This window comes from Anopheles arabiensis, chromosome X, assembly GCF_016920715.1.
Source record: "Anopheles arabiensis isolate DONGOLA chromosome X, AaraD3, whole genome shotgun sequence".
NCBI classification, from domain to species: Eukaryota; Metazoa; Arthropoda; class Insecta; order Diptera; family Culicidae; genus Anopheles; species Anopheles arabiensis.
In genome coordinates, this window is record NC_053519.1 from 7,660,589 (window position 1) to 7,684,673 (window position 24,085).

Genomic DNA, 24,085 nt, shown 5'->3' on the forward strand with positions numbered 1-24,085 from the left:
GAACGAGCGTTTGCACGACGGCCTCTACTGTAAACCGCTGCAACCGTCGCGTTTCCAAGTAGAAAAACTGGTATAATGTTTCAAACGCTCCGTTTTTATTTCAACGGTTGCACTGCTCTATCCGTGCAATTTGTTTGCTATATTAATCCATATATTTTCCTACCTAAATAGGATTTTTTGATGCCACATTGCCCTGCTCCAACGCAAAACGCACTATCGTCCTAGACGAGGGGGTGGAGGGGAAGGGGGGTTCAACAGTGGTCTAACTTCAAACTTACATAACCTCCCGCTCACGCAACCGGTACGCGAACGCATCTTCAGTGTGCCCTCGCTTCCCGCACGTCAACCGGCGTTCCCGTTGAACCGGCCTTCAGGTACAGTTAAAAAAAAAAGCTAGTATTTTAAAACTATTTTGTGCAGGTCGATTGATAGTTGCTTCGATTTTATTCGACACCCTTTTACAAACAGCCAGCATCGCGTCGTTGCGCTTTCTCTCTCTCTCTCTCTCTCTCTCTCTCTTGTTCTTTCATTCCGCTTGTCGGCTCGGCTGCGTTTGGCTGCGGCTGCAGCAGCGAAATCTGACAGCTCACCGCTGCCCATAGCCACCCGGCGCCCCGTCGTTCCGTGCCCGCATCCTCCCCTTCTCTCCACAGCCCCTTGCAAACCGACGAGCGGCAGCGAGCCGAACGAAAAACGCACTGTACGGTTTCCGCTTTGACGCGATGTCGCTCACTCGTGCACTAACCGCCATCGTCGCCTCCACGAGGAGCAGCAGCTGCAGCAGCAATCAAGCGCTCTTACTCGGTGTCGCCTCGAAGTGGTCCTCCTGTTCTGCTATCAATAATAGCTGTGGTGGTGTCGCTGCCGTACTCCGTGCCCGACCGACGCAACAAACGCGCAACTTTGCCAGCAAGATGAGTCTGCCCCGTTGCTTCTTCGACATGACCGTCGACAACCAGCCGCTCGGCCGGATCGTCATTGAGGTAAGGACGAACGCGAACCAGGCCAGCCCGCGCCTCTCCCGCGTGTGTCTGTGTGTTTGTGTGTGTGTAGCTTGTAAATTGTAGCGTGTGTCTTGCGCGAACATGTGTGTCTCCTTTGATTGCCCTTAAAACTCGAAAAGTCTTCTCGTTCCCCCGTACTCGCAGTAAAGATTAAATTGCAGCAACCAAAAAAAAAAGCTACAAGTGCGGAATGTGGCCAATGTGCAAAAGAGTCCGGATGAGTGCACAAAAGACTTGCGCACACACACACACACGCGCGCACACACAATGCCGGTGACGATGACTCGTGCTGTTCTAGAGACCCCCCCCCTCCCCCTCCGCTCCAGAGCAATGTCGTGCCCCACAAGTGTGTGAAAGTTGCGTGTGTGTCTGTGTGCAGTCGTTCGTGTGCAGTCATGGAAAAAGCCGCTCGCCATTTTATTCGCCATTCCCACCCCGTAATACCCCCCCCCCCCATCACCGGTGAACCGGTATATCGACCCGATAAGCGAAGCCAGATTGCGAAGACAATAGATAATGTAAATTTTATAACCTCACTCATCATGCGAGCACACACACACACACACATACACGCACACGTTCGCCGCTTCATGCCGGCACACACGCTCATTTTCTGCAATATCTTGATTGAGAAGTTGCACTTCTTCTTCCTCTTCTTCACATCCCCCTCAGTGCAGGCATGATGGCGTGTGTGTGTGCGCGTGTGTAATTTTGGGCGCGTTCCTTCTTCTTTTTTGTTCCTTGCTGCACACCCGGCATGCCTTTCTTTTGTTGCTTTAGTTTTTGTGCTGAAAAGAATCATCCCCGTGAGCGGAGGAGAGTAATTTCACATTAAAATGCCCTTCGATATAGACGCACACACACTCATGTACACACACACACACGGAACTAACGCCCCGTCGTGCGGTCACCACCTTGAACGGGTTCCGTGTGTGCTTTGGTGGTGGTGGTGGTGGTGGTGTGTGAGCCGTCTTGCTGGAAGTGGGCGCATGCATCATACACACAACTGCGTGTGTTATACGAACCACTAACACACACACACACATACGAACATATGTGTGTGTGTGTGTGTATGTGGTTGCCCCTGCTGCATAGTAATGCGCCCAATTATCACATCCACACTCAGACACACGAGTCGCGGAGGCAATCGATCCCGTTTAGTTTCCTTCCCTCCACTTCCTCCCTCCCTTGCAGGCCTTTCCGGTCGATTTTCTTGGCCGTATGTGTGCGCCTTTATTACATTACACTGCCCTGCAGGTCCGCAAATCTGCAGTCCCCCCCTCCCCTCCCCCCCTCAGAGAGCGACTCCATGAAAGTGGTGCACTCTGGACTCCATGACACACACACACACGCGTGCATCATGGCTGTTGGTAGAATAAATTGATGCAAGGCGCTCCCAGGGCCTCCGCCTTGGTGTTGCGCTTTCGGCCCTTCCCAGTACCACTTGTCTTCGTTCCTGAGGCGAGCAATCAATTTTGCACAGGCAGGCTGAAAATTTAAACCCGACCCATCCACACAGCCATTATTCGGCCCTCCCTTCCCCTGTGGTCTTGCTGTCATTTGGGTCGAATAAAAAACCATACGACAATAATGGCGAGCAACCCACGTGGTGTGTGTGTGTGTGTGTGTGTCGTTTGCCGTAGAAAGTTGAATGTAAAATAGATTTAAAAAAATATTTTAAATGAATTTTGTATTAATATGTATAATAACCCACAAAAAATCACAAAACAAAAACCCCAACAAATGCTTCTACTGTTCCCCTTTTCCTTCTCTTTCACCTCTGCAGCTCCGCCCGGACGTCGTGCCGAAGACGTCCGAGAACTTCCGCGCGCTCTGCACCGGCGAGAAGGGCTTCGGCTACAAGGGTTCGATCTTTCACCGCGTGATCCCGAACTTCATGTGCCAGGGGGGCGACTTCCAGAACCACAACGGCACCGGCGGCAAATCGATCTACGGCAACAAGTTCGAGGACGAGAACTTCATCCTGAAGCACACCGGCCCGGGCATCCTGTCGATGGCGAACGCCGGCCCGAACACGAACGGCTCGCAGTTCTTCATCACCACCGTGAAGACGTCCTGGCTGAACGATCGCCACGTGGTGTTCGGCAGCGTGGTCGAGGGCATGGACGTGGTGCGAAAGATCGAGTCCTTCGGCTCCCACTCGGGCAAACCGTCGAAGCAGATCACCGTCGCCAACTGTGGTCAGCTGTAAAATTCTTATAACATACATAGCAGAGTGGAAGGGAGAGAAGAGAGCAAGGGAGAGGAGGTAGGAGGAGGAGAGATTAGAATGCAGAAGCAGAAGCAGAAGCAGAAGCAGAAAGAGATAGAGCAGCCAGAGGATAACATTGCATAGTTTTTCCTGTTTTTGTTTTTGTATCCAACACACATTTTCTTTTCCACAAAACGGGCGCGTACCCCTCCCCCCTCCCACCCATTCCCTTCTAATCCATGTTGGGTTTGTTGTGCGCAGGGAGGGAGGTGGATGGGAATTTCCCTCATTTTTTTTTTTTTGTTTGGTTCCGTTTTTGGCGTGTTGTGTGACATTGAGGGGGAAGGATATGGGAGGTGAATAGTAGCAGTCTTTGCGTTCTCCCATACTCCCACCCCCTTTGGCGCTTGTGTACCATCATGTGCGCGCACTGAATTTAGCTTCGAAATATTCCTTGCAGTTTGCGCTTACCCGGTCAATGATTCCTTTTTCGTTTTTGGAAGTGCAACAACAGGCAAGAAACCAACAAAAACACACATTACTAAACGCCCATTACGTACATTCACAACAACGCTCTCACGCGCACACACGCACACACACACACACACACACACATGTTCACACCCAACACACTCGAGCGACAAAGCAAGGAAGAGAAAGGCGCCTTAGCAAGGGAAACAGAAAAGGGTTACGGAAAATTATTGCTAATTTCAATGGGAAGACGCATCTCTCGCTTGTGGGGAGAGCGCTTGCCCGTGCGGATCTCTTTCCGGTCGAGGCTGGTGAAAACTGAGGCAGAAGGGAAGAAGAGGAGTGAGGTGTGTACATTTCACCCTCCGCAGATGATCGCGTATCGTCCTCCTCGAACCTCGTGTTACGTAACCCCATGCATTTTAGCGCGTGTTTGTGTGTGTGTGTGTGTGTGTGGCGTGCGTCTGTGGGAGTGTCACGCTAAAAAAACCTATTACTACTACTACTACTACTACTACTACCTTCACTACATTTCTTTAACAAGGACAAAAATAAAGAGTAATAATGGTAAACAAGAATTGTTAATTTACGAACATGGTTTGCACAATTTGTTTGCTTCCTTTGGAGGAGGAGGTAAAGTTGATGAAACGCAGGGCCCCAACACTCTACTACCTGCACCCCTCCCCCGGTGCCGTTTCGTCGCCTGCTCCATGCGATTGTCCTGTCGGTCAGGGGTTAGCAACGCCCTGCGGGAGAGCGATGGGGCGAAGCTGTGAAGCAAACAACTCCTGCAGTGTGGCTCCCTTTTCAATGAAATAATTGAAAATGTTGCTGTATTTTCATTCTACACTCAGCAGACTGAGAAATTAGTTCAGCGTTTATATCTGTAGGCAATCGTCTTAAAATCTTTACAAAAAAAAAGGTATAAAACGACAAATAATGAGCTTTATGTGAGTCAAACGGAAAAGTGACAAACAAACAAAAAATATCAAGAAATCACCAAAAAGTTGGTAAAATACCAATTTTGTGTCCGTTAGTCTAGAACCATCCTAGGCACCAAATTGGTATTATACAAACTTTTTTGTGATTTCTTGAATTTTTTTTATCATACAAAATCAGCATTTTTGACACTTTTCTCTAACACTCAAGTCGCATGTTGGCCGTGAAATTTCGGTTTGTTTGAAATGGGTTTTGTTTTGACACCTGCAAATTCTGCTCCGGCCAATAGTGGCCATTGATATCCGGCGAACTTTAAAAGTAGATAGTTACCCTTTCAGAAAGTCAAAAATCTTAGCCTGAGAGTTTACTAGTTTGGCACTTTTGCCCTAGCTTTATGTAACAAAAGCTTTGTCTTTTTTTTCGTGTATATGTTTTAGTTTATCTTAAATCCAGTCTGTTCCCGAAATGTGCGGCTCGAATTATCACGTTTTATCAGCCAAAAATCGTTCGATAAAAAGGTATTTTTTTTGTTAAATTTTATCTTTTTTTTACATGTAACCGTCTAGTTCATAAAATGCCTGCAGAAAACTGTGACATTTCTGACTTTCAATAGGTTTATTAAGGAAAATACTGGTCACCTTCGTTTGGTATGGTTCTATCCAATTCAGGCTTTTCCCGCCTGATCACGGTACTCGAACGGAAGGTCGAACGGAAAGTGACATGGAAAATTTAACGTAGTTAATGTGATTTTTTTTACATTTTGATGCATGCAGGATTGTTAAAAAGCTTGTTAACGTCAATAATACTTTCATTTTATTCGAACTGGTTGGCATGAGATTCCAATATTTTGCTGTTCGACTCGAAGCATTCTGTGCTCCATTCGACTACCGTTCGAGTGTGATTCGAGTGAATTTTTCTGCATGTTTTCATATTTTTTACTCAATTGATTGATTCTCTGAACCTTAGCACAAGCAAAGAAGTGTTGTTTATTATTCCTTATTTTTTGTTTTTATTAAACAAGTTTTAATTAATACTTCTCTCGATTTTGACACACAAAAAACCCTCTCCGGAGCAAATTGGAAATGAGCATGTAGAATGCCTATTGTGACATATTACAGGGTTTACCAGGAGTTCTCATAGCTGTGGAACACTTTATTGACTCCTTCTTACGTAAAATGAACTTAAAGTAATGGGAATTGTACTCTATAGCACAAATTGTTGGACAAATCCAATAGGAATATTGAAGGGGCCTGTCCAAAAAGGATGCAATAGAGTCCAATTTCCACCGTATGATGCTCACTTCCCATAAGAAAGAGTCAAGGAACCCCTGGAAAACCCTGTAAGATGAAGTAACATAAGGCTCTTACACTACATATTTAAACAAACCCGAAAGAAAGTATTACAAAACTTTGTTTATGCTGCTGCCACTGCCCTTTTTCTGGTGGTTGATATAAAATTAATAAATTTCCAAATCGTTCCCCAGCCGACAAGAGTTGTTCATCCCTGCGGTTTGCCTGTTTACCGCCAGGACTTTTAACACTTCTAACAGTGCTAAATTTTTAAACTGTTTTCAAGCACGGAATTGAAGGCGAGAGGAAACAAAAGAAGCTCGTACAATTTAAATATAAAATAACCTTTTTGCCACGTTTTCACCGATGCAACCAACGCGAACGAACGTTCGCAAATGTAAGAAAAACACGGCAGCAACACATTGCCGACAGACATTGCTGCCCCCGACAACCAACCCATCCGCACGCGGGCGTAAAATCGTGGCGTGGGCAGGATATGTAGCGCATGAATCGCAATCCGTTGGGTAACCATGTTTGGCTGGGGCCAAACCAAACCGATTTGGGCTACCTCACAGCACGGAAGTTTTCGTTTCGTGCGGGTATTCAAATACCGGTTGAGTGTTGCCTGCTGTTGCCTATCGAGTGGGCGAGAGAACTTGAGCTTTTCGTGGTAGCTTTTGTTTTACGCTTTGCAGCGACGAGAAATGGCGTCTGTTGCGTGTTGTGTCGCCAATGCAATTGATCATGTTTTGCTGTTTATTTATTGAAAGGAGAGCTTTAAACAGTGCAAGTCATCATACAAAGGGAACCCCATTTAGACGCAGCAGAAACAATGAATTTCGACGTCGACGTTCATTTCTTCTTCTTCATCTTCTTCGGTCGAACTTGAAAAATGCGCCTACACACGCCTCGCGGCGCCGGCCAGCACGAGCCTTTTCTAACTTTTCGATGAAATTTTGGGGGAAAAACATTGACAAAAATTAAGCCTTCGCCGCTGGTGTATGGTGCGAACCGTGCGATCTCGGCGTGTAGCACAACGCCCCTTGACGGTGTGTTGGTGCGATGACGTAAAGATGGTTGCCTGCGCGAGGCGACTGCTACGGCACGGAGGAAGGCACAAGGAAGAGGAGAGCGTTGTGACCGCGCACATGCCATCTTGCCAGGCCAGGTATGCCGGAGTCGGGAAAGTGAACGAAGAGAGAGATAGAGAGAGAGAGAGAGAGCGGTTGCGGAGGGATCAAAGGAAAGTCAGAGACCGTCGATGGGTTAACCCGAGAGGCGGGCGTTCTTGGTGAAAGCGGGGGGGAGGTTTGGTAAAATGTTGGAGAATTTATCTCAAGATTTGGAAGTTGTGGCGAGCAGTCGGAGAACGTCGGTACGCATGAATGGAGCGAATTCAATGAACATGGTGAGAGAGTTGTGAGAGGAGAGCGGTGTTGGTATCTCCGAGCGACGCACAATTTCGGGCACACGCGAGAGAACCCCGAAGGACGGGAGATGTGCAGAGTGGAGAGATTCTGTGAATCCCGAAAAACCAACAGAAAATACATCGGCAAAGGAACGAGGTGGGACAGTGCGTTTGCATTGGGAAGGGGCAAGAGACATTTGCTCTCGTAAGATGATGGGAATGGTGGAATGTGATGTTACAATAACGCGTTCAATAAGCGAGTATGTTCGAGTTCTCTTCAGCCGGTTGTCAAACACCTTTTGATTGAATGCCGTGTTTACGAACATAAACGCATAGAATACACTATCTCAAACAGCATTGATGATGTTTTATCCTATAACAAACTCCATCAAAAGAACCTCCTCAAATTTCTGAAAGACACAGACCTGTACAACAAAATAATATCAAATCCAACTCCACACCAATAGTTTACCTGCAAAGAGATGAATGTAGTCGCAAGACTCAAAATCTCTATAAACAAATCTTACTACTACTCTCCTCAGCCGGTAGACCCGAGGCATAAGCTTCCTTGTAGTTAACTAATTCGCCTGCACGGGTGGATATGGATGCTTGAAGTAATAGTCTGTCTCATGTCTAGTTCATGAATGCTACGAACTTTTGATGAGTAAGAAAAATGTATAGTCTTAACCATGCAGGTGGACTTCAAATATCAAAAATATTAGACATTTTAAGTTAATTTAAGTTACTTTCCGATTTACATTAGATTTTAGCTAGAAATAATGCACTCTTCAAAGATAAAGTATTTGCAAATTATATTCTGCACTACGAGTTTTGCGGCTAGCAAGCGAAACACAGATATAGATTAGCTCAAAATTTAATTTTTCTTCTTCTTCTTCTTCTTCTTCTTCTTCTGCTACTTGTTCTACTACTACTACTACAGATAATACTACTGCAACTGCTATTACTACTACTTTTGACGTAAGAACATGTGCCGGTTGTGTTAGCCTATCTACAGGTGTCCTAGACTTAATAATTTTCCCACACTACCGCATTATCAATTGCGGCGCTTAGGTACTCCGGATTGAAATCAAGCCTCCCAAGGACTTTTACCAGTCAGCCGGTGCACTGGTAGCAAACTAACAACACATCCGACTCGAACAAACGTATCTGACGTACATGGAGATACACCGTCAGACATCTCGACCAAACAAGACAAAAATCGTTTTGAGCCTGTCAAATTCCAATCACTTTTTCATGTCTAATAACTTGTTCGATGGCTGCCAGAGCGCTGGGTCAGTGCGTCTATCGAATACGAATCGAATCTATGCGGGTGTACTAAACCATATACTGTCACGTTGGCATTAACAGCTATACCGCCTTTGGACGGTTTTTTCCTCGGCAGGACAAATGAATTGCTCCAGGCCAGTGATCGGTAAAGTACAGCTATTTGCTGTCTAGATGGTAGCTCTTTAGCATATTTACTATTGGTTTCTAATTTTGAGTCGACACTACTGGTTCCGGCTCATGTATATTCCTTCAAAAAGGAGGATTCTACCGTCAAAGTAAAAAAAAAGTGGTGCGTTTTTGCATAAATTCCACATAATGGCATAATGATTAGGCATGCAAATATTTCACTAAATAAATAAACTAGATCTGAGGTTTTTTTTTTCTGGCATGCCGCAACTACTGGTCTGCAAATCGGAATTCCTGTTGCTCATTTCCATGCTCATTTCCAATTTACTCCGGAGAGGCCAATGTCGATAGAAGTTTTAGGGGCGCCACAAAAGTGGTCCCTAATTTTTTAAAGAGACACGCAACACGCTTTGCGAACTACGTTTTTGGTAGAATTCGATTTATTTTTTTCTTTTAAGCCGCGGAACGGTGAGTTCGGGAGAGACGCGAAAATTAGTGTTGTTCGTTCGAGAGTTGCCGGAGAAGAAGTGTTGGGTAAGCCGGACGGATATGCGCGTGTCGATGTGGAAACGTTTAGGACGAGAGAGAGCGTGTATGGAGCAAGCCACCGTTTTTATAGCTGCGGTGCAGCATGCTACCACTGTTTGTCCTGCTCTAGCTTTGTGTGCAGTCCCTGCCTAACTAGCCCGTTAAACATTTTATGTCGGTAGTTCTAGATGTGCGCACCAGATGGCGCTCTGGTCGCTACAAAGTATTTGAAATTATTGCTGGTGTTCGATAAAAACGACGTGAATGATCGACGACGTGAACAATTCTTGAATGCTTGTGAAACAGCTCAGAAAATCAATAATTTGTGTGAAATATGTGAAAATTGACAGAACGATTCTCTTATCTTATTACACGTACGACTGGATTTGTTTTGTATCTAGGCCTGAATTTGATACAAAAATACCAAACGAGGATGACGGTACTTTCCATCTTTCAAAAAGCGATATGAGAAGAAGATCAACATCAGATAAATTCCGCAATTATTCCTGTAACCTACTAAACCTATTTTCAAATTTAATTGTTATGTGTTTGTGTACTTTTTTCTTATTCGATGATTCCGAAATATAAATCTTTCACCGTGCAAAATCACTACCCAGACTAGTGACAAAAGAAGACAAATAATAATTGCTCTCGCGCGCACGTACCGCCTCGACCGTGCGCCACTGTAAGCTGGACCAGTTCTGCGAAGGAACCAACGAAAAGGGTACGTGCGCACAGCGTTCGTCCACTACAGGAAAGGAGAGAAGAAGAGGACAGAAAAAAACCCTTAGAGAGTGCGAGCGTAGAGCGCGTACGTGAGCGAGCATTTTTCTCTATTTTCTCACCCGTACGCACACAGGCAGGCAAGCGCACACACACCAACGGTTGGAAACGGTCGCGGTGAAAGAACGGCAGCAGCAGCAGCCAGCAAGCAGCAGCCGTAGATACACACCACAAGCGCTCTCGAGCAGACATACCAGCGAGACCAGTGCTGCCCAAGCCGCTCAACGCCAAACGTCCAAAGCACCAACCATTGCTGTGCGGGCGTTGTGCGTGTGTCTGTGTGTGTGTGTGTTTGTGTATATGAGTGTGTGAACAAGAACAGGCAGAGCAGTTAGCAGCATTTATAGACATCTATCAGACAAAAGCGAAGGGTGCCGTGTTTGTTTGACCGTTTTAGCAGCGGTCAGCCCCGGAGTGCGTGTCTTTGAGACAGAAAAAAACCCGTCTTTTTCCGTAAGAAAATCTTCATCGCCCACTCTGTGTGTTTGTGTTGCCGAAAGGGGTGCTCTGCTGCGCGAACGTGACAAAAAAAACGGAGCACCGCAAACCAGGCAGCAGCAGGCAGCAGTTTTCCGGGATTTTCCATTCACCAATCAAACTGAACTGAGTGCGTGCGGCCGTGCCAACGATAAACAGGAAGAAGCAACGAGAGAGAGAGAGAGAGGGAGAGAGAGCAGAAGAAAAAAATCGTCCATTGATTTGTGGTCTGCTCTGCTGCCCTTCCGAGACAGGGAAAAGAAGAAGAAGAAGAAGCAGCAGCAAGTGGCAGCTTTTGGCTGAAAACGCGTGAAAACCGGTTTCCTTTCCACCCCCCCCCCCCCCCCCTCAACCGATAGTTACAGGCTCCACGGACTCGGCTTCTTCATCGCCGACTGCCGAACGAAAAATCAACGGGTCAAGATTTATTAATTTTTTCAAATTTTTGGCGTGATCGTGTCGTTTTTTTGTTGCCCTGCCAATCGAATCGAAAGGACACGACCAGCAGTGCGTGCGTGCGTGCGTGCGTGCGTGCACGCCTGTGTGTGTGTGTGTGTTGGTGAAAATGAGTTGTGTGCAGTTTCGTTAGTGGTGCAGTACGAAAACAACGCGCAGATCGATGTGGAAGCGAGAGAGCAAATGCTTTCCTGTTGGAATTTCCAGTAGCGGGCAGGAGCAGGAGTAAAGCGCCGCTTTCAGACCCACGGGCCACGGTGGTCCGGGTACACACAATGTTTGCCCCAACGGTGATGCCCCCGTGCGTTCCAGCGTCGTTACGAGGCAGCAGCAGCAGCAGCCGAAGGAGACACAAGTGAATCGCACCGACACACTCCCTTTTTTTGCTGTGTGTGTGTGTGTGCGCTTTTCTTTCCCTGTTCGACCATCAGCCTCAAACACCCTTTCCCAAAACGAGAGAGAGAGAGGGAAAAAAGGGAAAAACCACCTCAACACAAGAACGAAGCGCAGAATCAACAACACATACAAGCACCGACCGTCGCGGCGTCGTACAGGTAAATGGGAAATGGCGATCGAGATTTAAATTCCTTCTTTTTCAGCCCCACATCCACGCAAGGGTACAGGGAAACATATTTCCAATTGCAGAAACACCCAGATCGTCCCCTGTGGTCGCCATTTGCCATGATGATGTTTTTTTTCCCTTTTTTTGTTCTGTTTTAGGGCACAATTTTGATCTGCGAACCTTTAAACCACCCAGTCCCCAGACCGTTTGTGTGGTGCAAGGTACAGGCTGTGGAATTATTTCGATAACAGGCTCGGAAAAAGTGCCCCATTCCTCGTCACTTGTTTTTTTTTTGGGGGGAGGGGGGGGAGATGGTGAAAATTCTCTACCCTTCGTCTCGTGTCGCGTGCACAGAGCGCCGTACAGGGGAATCGGTGGAAGAAAAATCGATAAAATAGATGTACACCCTGTCGGGCGCGCAGAGACACAACCAAACAGACACACAGATAGAGAAAGAGAGAGAGAGAGAGAGTGACAGCGAGGAAAACACACACTCGCACACAGACACACACACACACAATTTCATTCATTTGCCCAAGCGGTGAAAAATGAGTCCACCGCAAAACAGGAATAGAGAGCCAGAACCGTAGAGAGAGAGAGAGCGAGAGAGTGTTGTACGTCCATGAAGGATCGACAGGGCTACAGGGAATGGAAGAGAAAGAGAGAGAGAGAGAGCGAGAAAGAGATCTAAAAGGGACCCCGAAAAGAAGACGTAATTTCTTTGCCAATGTTCGGGTGGAAGTTTTGGTTGTTCCTAAATTTTATGCTAAAACTTGTGTCAGGCCTTCCCTTCCCAGACAAACAACCAAGTCCGTGACTTGTTTTTACACCAATTTGCAGCTTACAGGGTTTTCAAGGGGTTCCCATACTTTTGGGACACTTCCTCGACTCTTTCTTATGAGAAGTGAGCTTCACATGCTGGAAATTGCACTATATGGCATCCTATAGCAGGCTTCTCGGACATTCCTATTGGATTTGTCCACCTAAGGACGCTATAGAGGCCAATTCCCGTTACATTAAGTTCATTTCTTACAAGAAAGAGTCAATAAAGTGTCCCACAGCTATGAGAACTCCTGGAAAACGCCTGTGCGAGGAAAATGGGGTGAAAATGGGGAAAATGCATCGAGAACCAGACGCTTTGCACAGGATCGCTCGCACTTTTCTATTTTGTCACTTAAATACGGCGCGTTAATACACAGCCCAACAAACGCTCATAACGTAACGCGTTTTCTTGTTGTTTTCCTTTTTTTTATTGTGCGTTCCCCCTTCTCTGTGCGTGTGTGTGTGTGTGTGTGTGTGTGTGTGTGTGTGTGTGTGTGTGTGTGTGGTTTTATGCTGCTGCACAAGAGCGGGCCACCCAAAAGCATATGGCAAGCATATAAACGTTGCTGCTCTTCTTCGAGCAGGTCAAACAGTTTTGGACAAACAATTTGAGCGAGCGAGCGAGCGAGCGAGAGAGAGAGAGAGAGAGAGAGAGAGAGAGAGAGAGAGCATTCCTTTGGTATTTTTCTCAAAAAAAAAACCCACAACCACAGATACCTGCTCTGAAGAAAAAAATTGTAACATAAAACGCGTGCTCCTGCACCTCCCAATATGCTTCCAGAGCCAATAGCACAGTTGCAGTTTTTTTTTGTTTTTTTTTTGTGTTCTGTTCTCCAACTTCATTCCCATCTTTTCGCGTGTTAGAGGAGGCAGATTGGGAGGTTTTTTTTGTGGGTTTTTACTGTTTTTAATCCATTTGCCCAGTGGATGTTGGAGCGTTTTCGTATTTTCTTGCTGTTCTATTAACTAAAAACAAAAAAAAACCACACACACACACATACAGACACAAGAAAAGGAAAATGGTCGATGAGATGCAGTTTATGGTTTTCTGAGGGCCGCCGATTCCGCCGATTGCCTTCTTGCCTATCTCCAAGAAACTCTCCACTTTCTCGCTCCATCCGCACGATCTCTCTCTCTCTCTCTCTCTCTCTCTCTCTCTTTCTCTTTTTCTCTCAATTAATGCTTCACCCTTATGCTTACGTATGTTTTCTTCCTTCTCTTCCTGCTTCTTCTTACTCTTACTCTTACTCCATCTCATCGCATCTCGAGCCTGGAAGCGCGCGCGCTGGTCGATCTCTTGCCTCGATTATATGCTCTCCGGCTCTATCATCTCCGAAACATTCTTCCTGCACAAACATTTAAACACACACACACACACTCACAAAGAGAGAGAGAGAGAGAGAGAAAATAAGAGAGGCACACACACACACACACATACACACACACACACTTGTACGCACACAGGTACAGCAGCAAACTCCTGTGAGCTGAAATGATCGCAATGCTGCCGAAACATGGTAACAATGTATGGTGCGCGCGCAACACAACATATTCATGCGGGTGCCTGCCTGCCTGCCTGCCTGTGTGTGTGTGTGTCTGTGCATTGGTCGGTAAACCTTTAGGCTTGATGGGAAGTTCCACAGGGAGAAAATAAAACGGTGAAAATGGGTGAGGAATAAATAGAGCCAGTCAGTGCGAGCGAGAGAGAGACAGCGATGGTAGGGTATTTTGTAGAAGAAACACACGACGGCGCTGCACATGGAAAAGGATTGAGGGAAAATGCTGAAAAAATGCTACCTTTTCTTCCGTTTGGTTTTGCTTATTTTAAACGTGCTTATTAAGCCCAAAACACGTTTTTTTTTTTGTTAAAGAAGAAACGACGACGCAGTGACTGTGTCCAGCAAACAAATGTTCGTCCCTTCGCGTACACCTTCGAGCGCTTGCTGCTGCTGCTGCTGTGTGTATGTGTGGGGGAGAATTCCTGTGGCAGTTCAAGATGGCGCACACGATTTCGATTACCCATGTGGACGGGGGGGGGGGGAGGGGAGGGGTGGGAGGATTAGGATCGTCACCAACACCAACTACCACCAACCAGCAGCATCCAGCGGGGCAGCATCCAGCAGGACGAAGGCTGTGACTTTGCTTGCTGCGCCCGATGCAAGTTGATCGATATTTGGTCGATAGATAGATTTGGCCGTGCTGCTGCTGCTGCTGTGCAAGCCACCAAGTTTTGAGCGAAGAAGAATAGCTCTGTGTGTGTCTCTTCTCGCCGCAGCAACAGCAGAGGTAGACTGCTGGAATGGTTTGGATGCTGGAGACTGCTCGCAAATAAGTTAGGCCGACAGGCGGCGGCCCGATGTCTAAAAATATCACCCATTTTTCCTGCAATTGCTGCTGTCTGTGTGCGACCGTGTGTGCGCGGCAAATTGGTCAGAATTGAATCAGTGGACGTCCGTGCGGCCCAGGTACACACCACTCCAAGGAAGCTGATGGGGCTGGGCTGGGCATGGACCGTATGCCACCATGATGTGCAGTGTGCGCTCTCATAACTCCACTGGATGGCCCCCGAGACGACAACCCCCTCCCCCCCCCCCCCCGGCCCGGGAGGAAGAGCCAACTTAATAGATGCTAACGAGCATTAGTTATACCTAGAGAGCAGGATAGCGAGCGGTAGATAGGGCCTCGACAGGACGGCTCCAGCGTTGCCGTGTCTTGCGGGACCATTGGGCCCATTGTGCGATACGGTACGGGGCCATACACAATGGCACACAATTTATTCCCTCCCTTCTTTCCCTCCCACCAAACGCTTTCTTTGGAGCGATATTATTGATGTGCAGATGTGCCTGCCGGACCCCGAAATCCCCGTCGGCATCGGCTCCGTTCGATGCTGATGGAGGTATTAAATTCGTAATAATCAGTAGACATCTCTCCTTCTACCCTTTGGTGGAAAAGGTCACAATTTTGTGTATGAAGGGGACAGTAGCACTGCGGTGGAGCTGATGTCAGGCCCGTTAATACAGGGGTTTTTGTTGAGGCAAATCCCCAATGTCTGCCACGTTTTTCACTGCTTGCGAGATGTTTTTCAACAGCCTGTCAAAAGTGGTGTATAGTGCCTCACAATAATATTTCAGTTCTCCCACATGATTTTCAACACGTTTCACGCTGAATTGCGTTTGACAGTTCTTTGTGATGGGTTGACAATCATGTGCAATTGGGTTTACAAGCCACATTCGAATATGCACATCATTATTTAACACCTTCAAGAAGTTTTTCAACAGCTGTCAAATGGTGTATTTGCTTAATAATGAAATTGAAGTTCTTAAGCATGATTTTCAACACAACACAAACAACTGTCAAACTCAATACAGCTTGAGACGTGTTGAAAATCATGTGGAAGAAATAAAAAAAAATAATGATGATGGAAATGAAACATCTGATCGATGTGGAATGACATGTTGCGCGCGGTGAATAACAACGTTTCCATTCGAAACTGACGTAGAAACATAGCAACAACATTTGACAAGCTGTTGAAAAACATCTTGGAAACGATGAATACAGGGTTTTCCAAGTCAATTTAGAATGTAAACATCATCATCACAACTTTTCGTCTCTTCAGCATGATTTTCAACACTTCACCTATCATTCGGGTGATGAGATTCGGGAGATAGAATCCCGGTGAAAAAACGATGGCAACAATCTGTTGATAATCATGCTGAAGAAATGAAAAAAAAAAAACATGATGATGGAAATGCAATGTCAGATCGATGTGGAATTCACACAATGTTTACATTCGAAACTGACATGGAAAAATCTTGTAAAACCACATTGTTTAAGTGATGTGTGTCTGTTATACACCATTACTCACCGGCAGCAAGATGTTTTTCAACAGCTGTCACGTGTTGTATTCGCCTCACAATAAAATGTCAATTCTTCCACATGATTTTCAACACACCACAAACAACTGACAAACTCAACCCAGCTTGAGACGTGTTGAGAGTCATGTGTAAGAATTGAAATTTTATTATGATACAAATACTCCATTTGACAGCTGTTGAAAATCATCTTGTAGGTTGGCTAATAATGATGTGCACATTCGAACGTGACTTGGAAACCCCTGCAACACGGGACACTAACAAACAAACAAACAAAGGCACAACGGAAAGGACGGGGACGAGAAGATTTCTTATAGTTGTTTTTTTGTTGGAAACATTGCGGCCATGTTTTTCTTATCTTCACTAACGCCTAATGCACAAATACGGCGTTTCTATGTGCAAAAAAAAAAAGCCCGAGACACACGGTGGAATGGTGCCGCTGTGTTGGAGAGCACGATGAGACGGCAGGATATACGAATAGGTCATTTCTGAACCGTTTTTTTTTTGTGGTTCTTCTCTTGCTTCGTCCACCCCCATTCGCCCCACATTCGCACGCTTTTGCTGTTGCGCTGAATCCTTCCAGAGCGATTGCGCAGCAAGCACCCACAACCGCCACCGAGCCATCCGCAAACTGCATTTCGCTCTGCCCATTCAATAATGCACGTCGCAAACGGGCGCAGCAGGAGAATGGAACCCTTACCCTTACCCCACGTATCTCTCGGACTGTGCGCCAGCGAAGGCACACTGGGGGAAACGCAGGTCCTTTTTTCTTCCTTAGGGACAAACAGCAAAACAACGCTTCATGCTGCGTCATCCGCAAAGAACAGCGAAAAAAAAATTAAAAGAAGAAAATACTCATGAAGACGGACACACACACACACACACATATATGGGAATTTGCAAACAATCTTTACTAATATGCTTTCTCCTTTCCTCATCATTCACAGATTTCTGCTAGCAGCAGCAGAGGCCGGCCAGCCTGCTGGCTCGAAGATGCTGAGCCAGGAGCGCGGGCTGATGTTTCCATTCGTTCCTAAACCGAGGCCGTTTCGACCCGTGCGATAATAAAGCAGCAGCAGCAGCAGCAGCAGCAGCAGCAAGTGGCTGCGAGACGTGCTAGAAGCCAAACAGCAACAACAAAAAGAAAGGCGAAAGCAAGAAGAATAATTAAAAGGAAAAGAAAAAACGCCCTGCCAAAAAAAAAAAAACAGCGACAAACCACACGCGTGGGTACACACCGAAAACCACCCACCCCCTCCGAGAGGCGCACGCAGGTGCTTGGTGGTTTTGATTGGTTGGTTGGCTGGTTGGTGCCCGTTGTCGCGGACCCCGCAGAGCGAGCCAGCTCCAGATCCGGCAGCCACCATCCCCAACACAATACATACATATACATATATACATATACATATACCTATATATATACATACACATATATAGACATAAAAAATATATATATATATATATATCGGGCCAGCCAAGATGACGATGAAATCGATGAAGTATAACGACTGCGACACCATCATGGACGGTTACAATCCGGCACCACCGCCACTGCCCCGGAGGGTACCGCCGGCGCGAAACATTTACGCGGAACCGTTTGCGACCGAATCCACCACGAACAGGTAAAAGCAAGAGCAAAAGCTAAAAACAAAACAAAACATAATGCGACAAGGGATGCCGAAAGGATGTACCTGTAACCGTACCGGGGCACTCGATTACATAACGTAAAACCGACGGGTAGCGTCGTATAGAGGGTCTTGGTGGGAGCAAAAAGACCATGTTGTTGGCAAATGGATGAGCAAAAAAAAAAAAGCAATACAAAAAGGAAAAGGTGTACCATAAGGATACGTTGAATAGGAGAATGAGAGGGTGCCCTTTTGGCCGATAGTTTTGGTAGGCTTTGTCGCATTGTCCTCGGGACACGGGTACGAAAAACCATCATGCTGTGAATTTACTCACTAGTGCGATGGCACGGTTTGGCAAGTTTTACACAAGTAGCTTTTGCTACACACGACTATTACGCTTCAGGGCGAAAGCCTATAGCTTTTGTGGTACGATGTTTGTGGGTAGAACCTCTAAAATGGCAGCGCAATGGTTGACTTGCAGGTCAATCGGGTGCAGTGCTGCAAAATGTCACTGTCAATGTCCTAAACAATCCGGACTGAAACAAACTCCCTGTCAGCGCCACGTACTCAATAGTGATAATCAGAGGTGATGCTCAAACAGAGGTTGGTGTGTTCAATACATGCTTGGTGACATTTTAGCTTGGTCAGTCACTATGTCATGACTTTTTTTTTACTGTGATCAGTTCTACAAAATGTCACTGACATTGTAATGATAAATTCCGACTGATTCGGAATCATGTCAGTGTGATGATCAGTGCAAGCAAACTTACTGTGATGATCAGTGGTGAGACTCAACGATATTCATCACGAGAGGGCATGCTGATTTCGTTGTATGGCACCACGTGCAAGCGTGTCATCATCCGCCAGTCAAAATGTCACAACCAAGAGACTGATCAAAAGTTTGTTGAAAAAATGTCACTGACACAGTCATGACAAGTTCTGGCAGAAACAAAATAATGTCAGCGTCACGAGCACTACTGTGGTGATCAGAGGTGAGACTCAAACAGTTGGTGCGACCATCACATGCTTGGGGACATTTTGTGCATCCAACTCTTGAGTCAGTCCTTGAGTCATTGATGATCAGCGGCAGAAAATGTCATGACCAAGAGAGTGACCAAGAGTTGGGTGCTAAACAAAATGTCACCAAGCATGTGGTTGCTCCACCAACTGTTTGAGTTTCATCACTGATCATCTCAGTTGTGGCCGTGATCTGATTTGGGCTTCGTTTCAGTTATGAGTGTTGGTAACTGAAACCAGTGGCATTTAGCTGAGCTTGTTTCAAGCACTCGCACGTCGCGTTTGGCATGTCATGACACACTTTCATTGAGTATCAGCAAGATGTAAATTGTTTTCGGTGTTGATTATCGCATGATTCTCATGACATTTTGCAGCACTGGTCGGGAGCATTTTGGCACAACTGCCATTGTATTCCGCAGGCATCAAGAATGCTGGCCAATGGGTGCTACAATTACATCCGCACAAAGAATGAGCTCGATGATAGTAAAGCAGACCAAATGCATTGGAGCGGCGAGTTTTAAGCCTTTACTCCTTTCTGTAAAACGACCGACAGAGTCGTCCACTTAGCTCGCCAACCGTTGCTGCCTTTGTTCAGCTGCTCCAGTGCACTCGGGATAGATGTAGCTTCATTTAACTCGCGTCTTGCGTCCTCGGAGGGAGGGTCATCGCGCCCCAAGATTTGCGGTTAACGAGCCGCTTCGCCCCAGGTTGTGTGCGGTTTTTCCTGGTTGGCGTGTACACGTACCGTCGCACGCCACCCCGTCCCCGAAAGTTGCACTGGATTGCTAACTGATTATTCCATCCACTTGTCTCCCGTCTGTCGTTCTTGTGCTGACAACCCCTCCCCCACACCAGACTACAATCAGCGGCGCAGCTGCAACAGCAACAGCAGCAGCAGCACCAGCACCAGCAGCAGCACCAGCAGCACCAGCAGCTCCAGTCGCAGCAGCAACCGATACCGCAGCTGGCACAATCCATGACTAATACGCACATCACCACCGGCTCCCGGCTGGGCGGTTCGTCCTCCCTGGTGATGCCCGTGTTTCCACTCCGAACGGGCGGTACCGCCCACACGCCCCATTACTCACCTTACTCGCCATCAAGGTAATTGCAACGCGCAGCGACCGCACGGGGTGGCCTGCAGATGAGAGGGGGGATGGGGGAACAGAAACAGTCTATATGGCTACGCTAATGATGATTGCTTGCGGGTGGGGAAATGCATTATAATTCAACTAATAGTTGGCGCTTTGCACTGCTTTTTCAATTTGCTAGATTGTGTTGCACTATCTCTCCCTTCAATGATGTTTTTTTTTGTTTCTTCCTCCTTCTCCCCGACTGTTCTGCGTTTCTGTTTGCATTTCTATGTTGCTTGCATATTCCTATCAGCTTTGTGTGGGGTCGTTTGGCCAAATTGTGAAATGTTTGGCAATGGTTTGCTTTTATTTTATACCGCTTTTACCTTTCTTTCGGCGCGGGGGTGTGCGTTGTAACAAAATTATAGTGTTTTGTGTGTGTGTGAACTTTTGCATCATAATATTTCTTCTTCTTCTGCCACTAAACAAGCCACCCTTTCACTAACTTGCATTTTATTGTTCTGTTTTGTGTTTTGTCACTTGTTCTGTTAAATCTTTTTGGTGTTACTTACTGTTTCGGCTTGTTCGTGTTTTTCTTTATTTTTTTTTGTTTTTGGTTCTCCTCTTACTCCACTTTGCTTGAGTGTTGTTTTATGTGTTTTGGTTTCTGTTTTGCTTTTGCTGCTAATTTTAACATACTAAATTCTTTTCAATTTGATTTTGTTATAGTTCATACATCTTTTTGAAATGTACATTCATTAATTATCATTATTTCTAATCTCTTTGTCGCTCTCTCTCTCTCTCTCTCTTACTCTCCATCCTACAGGTTTCGTATCGATAAAAGCTGTCAGCATCGTTGCTCCTGGAAGTGTTTTAGCATCGCCTTAATCTTGGTTACAATAATTCTGTCCGCAACACTGACGTATTTTGCAGGTAAGTGAAAGCGATTATCGCAACCATCGCAAAAGAAAAGCAACGCTCTAATGCATTCCTGCCTATTTTGCCCGCCACAGCAACGAGCTCGATGAAGTCCAACCTCGACTCGGCCAACTGCATACTGGTGCAGGACGTGAAGACGGGCGGGGCCGTCGACCAGACCGGCACGCCGATCGATTCGTCCAACTACGGGCTGCTGTCCGGCCCGTCGACCCTGAACCCGACGGAGGAGTCCCCGATCACCAGCACGCTCGACCACAACAGCTTCTCGACGCTGGGCGGCGGGCTGGGCGGTTCGGCTGGGGCACCGGGCGGTGGCGGCGGCAATGCCGCCCTGTCCACGTACAGCCGCCGCCCCGGCCAGGACCTCGCGCACCAGGTGCAGCAGCAGCAGCAGCAGCACCAGCAGCACCAGCAGCAGACGACGCAGCTGTACAGCACGCCACACCAGCAGAAGTGGCCCGCGATCGTGGAGCTGCGCGAGTTTAACGAGGTGCACGCGTCCACCATCGCGCCGTTCCAGTTCTGGAACGTGGAGTTCCGCAACAAGCATCCCGCCTTCATACAGTTTAACTTTACGCTGCCGTGGGGCGCCAACTTCGCTATCTACGGGCGGCGAAACGTTGGGCCGACCGTGACGCAGTACGACTTTGTTGAGTTCATCAAGGGCGGCCGGGTCGACCACAAGCTGCGGCGGAAGCGCAGCATCGGCAGTGGCGGCTTCTTCCAGAACGATCTGCTCGGTGCGCACTTCGACGGCAGCGTGCCGGAGGAAAACTCGTCCGCGTTCGAGACGATCCGGCACAACCAGTACGCGTTCGCGGACCTGCCGCTGGACGAGGTGGAGAAGCACATCATCTCGAAGCGGTCGGCGGACGGGGGAGCCGCCGGGCCCGGCGGTCCGTCCTCGTCGCTGCAGAAGATCGACCTGGAGGCGATGACGGTGAACGTGACGATCCTGCAGTACCTCGACATTGGCCGCTGGTACCTGTCGGTGTACAACGACGAGCTGCTGCCGCACACGGTTTCGCTGGTGGTCGGCGAGGCCGAGGGCGTGCACACCGCCTGCCCGAGCGACTGCTCCGGGCGGGGCTCGTGCTATCTCGGCAAATGTGACTGCATCGATGGATACCAGGGCAACGATTGTTCGATTAGTGAGTGGTTTTTAGAAACGCATCCTGGGTCGATGTAATTTTAACTTCTGTTTTTATTTCCTCCCCCACATCCAGGCGTCTGTCCCGTGCTTTGTTCTGCCCACGGCCATTACGGTGGTGGCGTCTGTCACTGCGAGGAAGGATGGAAGGGTTCCGAGTGCGACATACCGGTGTCGGAGTGCGAGATGCCGACCTGCTCCAACCATGGCCGCTGCATCGAGGGCGACTGTCACTGTGAGCGCGGCTGGAAGGGACTGTTCTGTGAGCAACGTAAGTCGATTTGATATATCAATGATATGAAACAGGTTTTGAAGTCTTCTGAGATTCTGAGACGACAGATTGAAGTACAACATTCACATTACAACAGACTGGGTCATCGCTCAAGTGGCAACAACGTGTGGGGAACATTCACTTTTACAAGTCACTGATTCACCACACTTTGATTTTGGCTCTTCTATTCTATTTCTTGGAAACATAGGACAAATTAATAGACTTCAAAATCTTATTACATGGTTAGTTTAGGTTTAGGGTGTGGCCGACGTACGCCGTCTGTTGTTATGTTCGGTATTCTTCATTGGATATCTGTATTAGTGATGGGTAAAGTTGGCAAAAATTTGGAGTTCACTTCGATCCGACTTTGATCATTTCGGAACCGACTCCGGAAGGTAGATTCGCCCAGCATTCTCCGGAGTCGTTAGTAATTTTCTATCCCGAGACGGACGACTTCGGACGACTCCATACTGCGCCAGATGAGTCGGGGCGACTTCGGATGACTCTGGACGACTTCGAACGACTCTGGAAGATTCTGAACGACTCTGGACTACTCCGCATGACTACGGACGACTACGTAACAACTCCGAGAGACTCCGGATGACTCAGGATGACACCGAACGACTCCTGATGACTCTGGACGACTCCGGACGACTACGTAACAACTCCGAACGACTCAGGATGACTCAGGATGACACCGAACGACTCCCGACGACTCCGGACGACTCCGAACGACTTCGGACGACTTTGAACGACTTTGGACGACTCCGGACGACTCAGGCAACATAGGGTGTGACTTCGGACGACTCCGGACGACTCTGGACGACTCCGGACGACTCTGGACGACTCCGGACTACTCCGGACAACTCCAGACAACTACGTAACAACTCCGAACGACTCCGGACGACTCAGGATGACTCCGAACGACTTCGGACGACTTCGGATGACTTCGGACGACTCAGGACGACTCTGGACGACTTGAGACGACTCCGGACAACTTCGGACGACTTTGAATGGCTCCGACTTCGGGTGGAACTAGTGGTTCCAATTTTGCCGGATTCGGAATCGCCCTTACAATAGTCGGAGTCGAATTAGAATCGTGGGTGCGCTCCAGAGAGCATATCACTAATCAGTTGAGTAGAGGATTGTGTATCAGACCATGTCCTTCATATTTAAACTTTTGGGGAGTCTTTTGTCAGGACATTTGGAGGGAACGCATAGTTCTGGGATCCAATGTTTATCAGTACTGTACACGCAGAGCAAATTAGCCGAGGCTACCCAACATGCACTCTTAAACTGCCATAAACTCTTGGTTCTTTAAGGAGATGCAATGGTACAACAGATTATCAGGACAAATGAAGAATGCGAGTAACATGCCAGACTTCGCGCGTACAAGTGTTTAGTTTTGGCGAGTTCGCTGTCTGCACGCAGCCTAGGAGGTCACAACAAGATTCACTCATGAATTATTGTAAGTGGCCATCTCCAGATACATTAGGTTCTCCTGCTTCGGAAGGTAGTGCCCTGGATCCGGCGTTGGTACCAGTTGAACTGGTCCTATGCATGTCGCAGTTGTGTCTTGATTGTACTAGATGATGCTAGAGTCGTTGTTTCTTGATAGAACTATGTTTCACTCGGTGGATTCTTTTGAATAGTGTCTGATGCCACCACTAGATCGTAATTTATTAATTTATTCCAAAACTACCTAAGAGTAATATTATCGTAAAGATATTTCCGTCCTTCACAAACTTTTGTTGAGATATGATGATGATGATAA

The 24,085-nt window shown here is 47.2% G+C and overlaps 2 protein-coding genes across 6 annotated transcripts in view; both read left to right on the forward strand.

The window, feature by feature from the left end:
* The first annotated feature begins 285 nt into the window (after nucleotides 1-285).
* Nucleotides 286-4,280, forward strand: LOC120905978 (peptidyl-prolyl cis-trans isomerase-like). The gene is made up of 3 exons (XM_040317351.1): nucleotides 286-374; nucleotides 469-983; nucleotides 2,791-4,280. The coding sequence occupies exons 2-3, from the start codon at nucleotides 723-725 to the stop codon at nucleotides 3,214-3,216; spliced, it is 687 nt and encodes a 228-aa protein (XP_040173285.1). The 5' UTR covers nucleotides 286-374; nucleotides 469-722; the 3' UTR covers nucleotides 3,217-4,280.
* Nucleotides 4,281-10,197: 5,917 nt separating this feature from the next.
* The window catches only part of LOC120906135 (teneurin-a), a 39,601-nt gene continuing 25,713 nt past the window's right edge, over nucleotides 10,198-24,085 (forward strand). For 2 of the 5 annotated variants that reach the window (XM_040317600.1, XM_040317602.1), the window contains exons 1-6: nucleotides 10,198-11,534; nucleotides 17,184-17,858; nucleotides 19,734-19,982; nucleotides 20,778-20,884; nucleotides 20,965-22,041; nucleotides 22,117-22,311. In XM_040317600.1, coding sequence (XP_040173534.1) covers nucleotides 17,716-17,858; nucleotides 19,734-19,982; nucleotides 20,778-20,884; nucleotides 20,965-22,041; nucleotides 22,117-22,311 — 1,771 coding nt within the window. In that variant the 5' untranslated portion in view covers nucleotides 10,198-11,534; nucleotides 17,184-17,715. The remainder of the gene's footprint in view (nucleotides 11,535-17,183; nucleotides 17,859-19,733; nucleotides 19,983-20,777; nucleotides 20,885-20,964; nucleotides 22,042-22,116; nucleotides 22,312-24,085) is intronic. The other 3 variants (XM_040317603.1, XM_040317604.1, XM_040317601.1) reach the window with 2 other exon arrangements.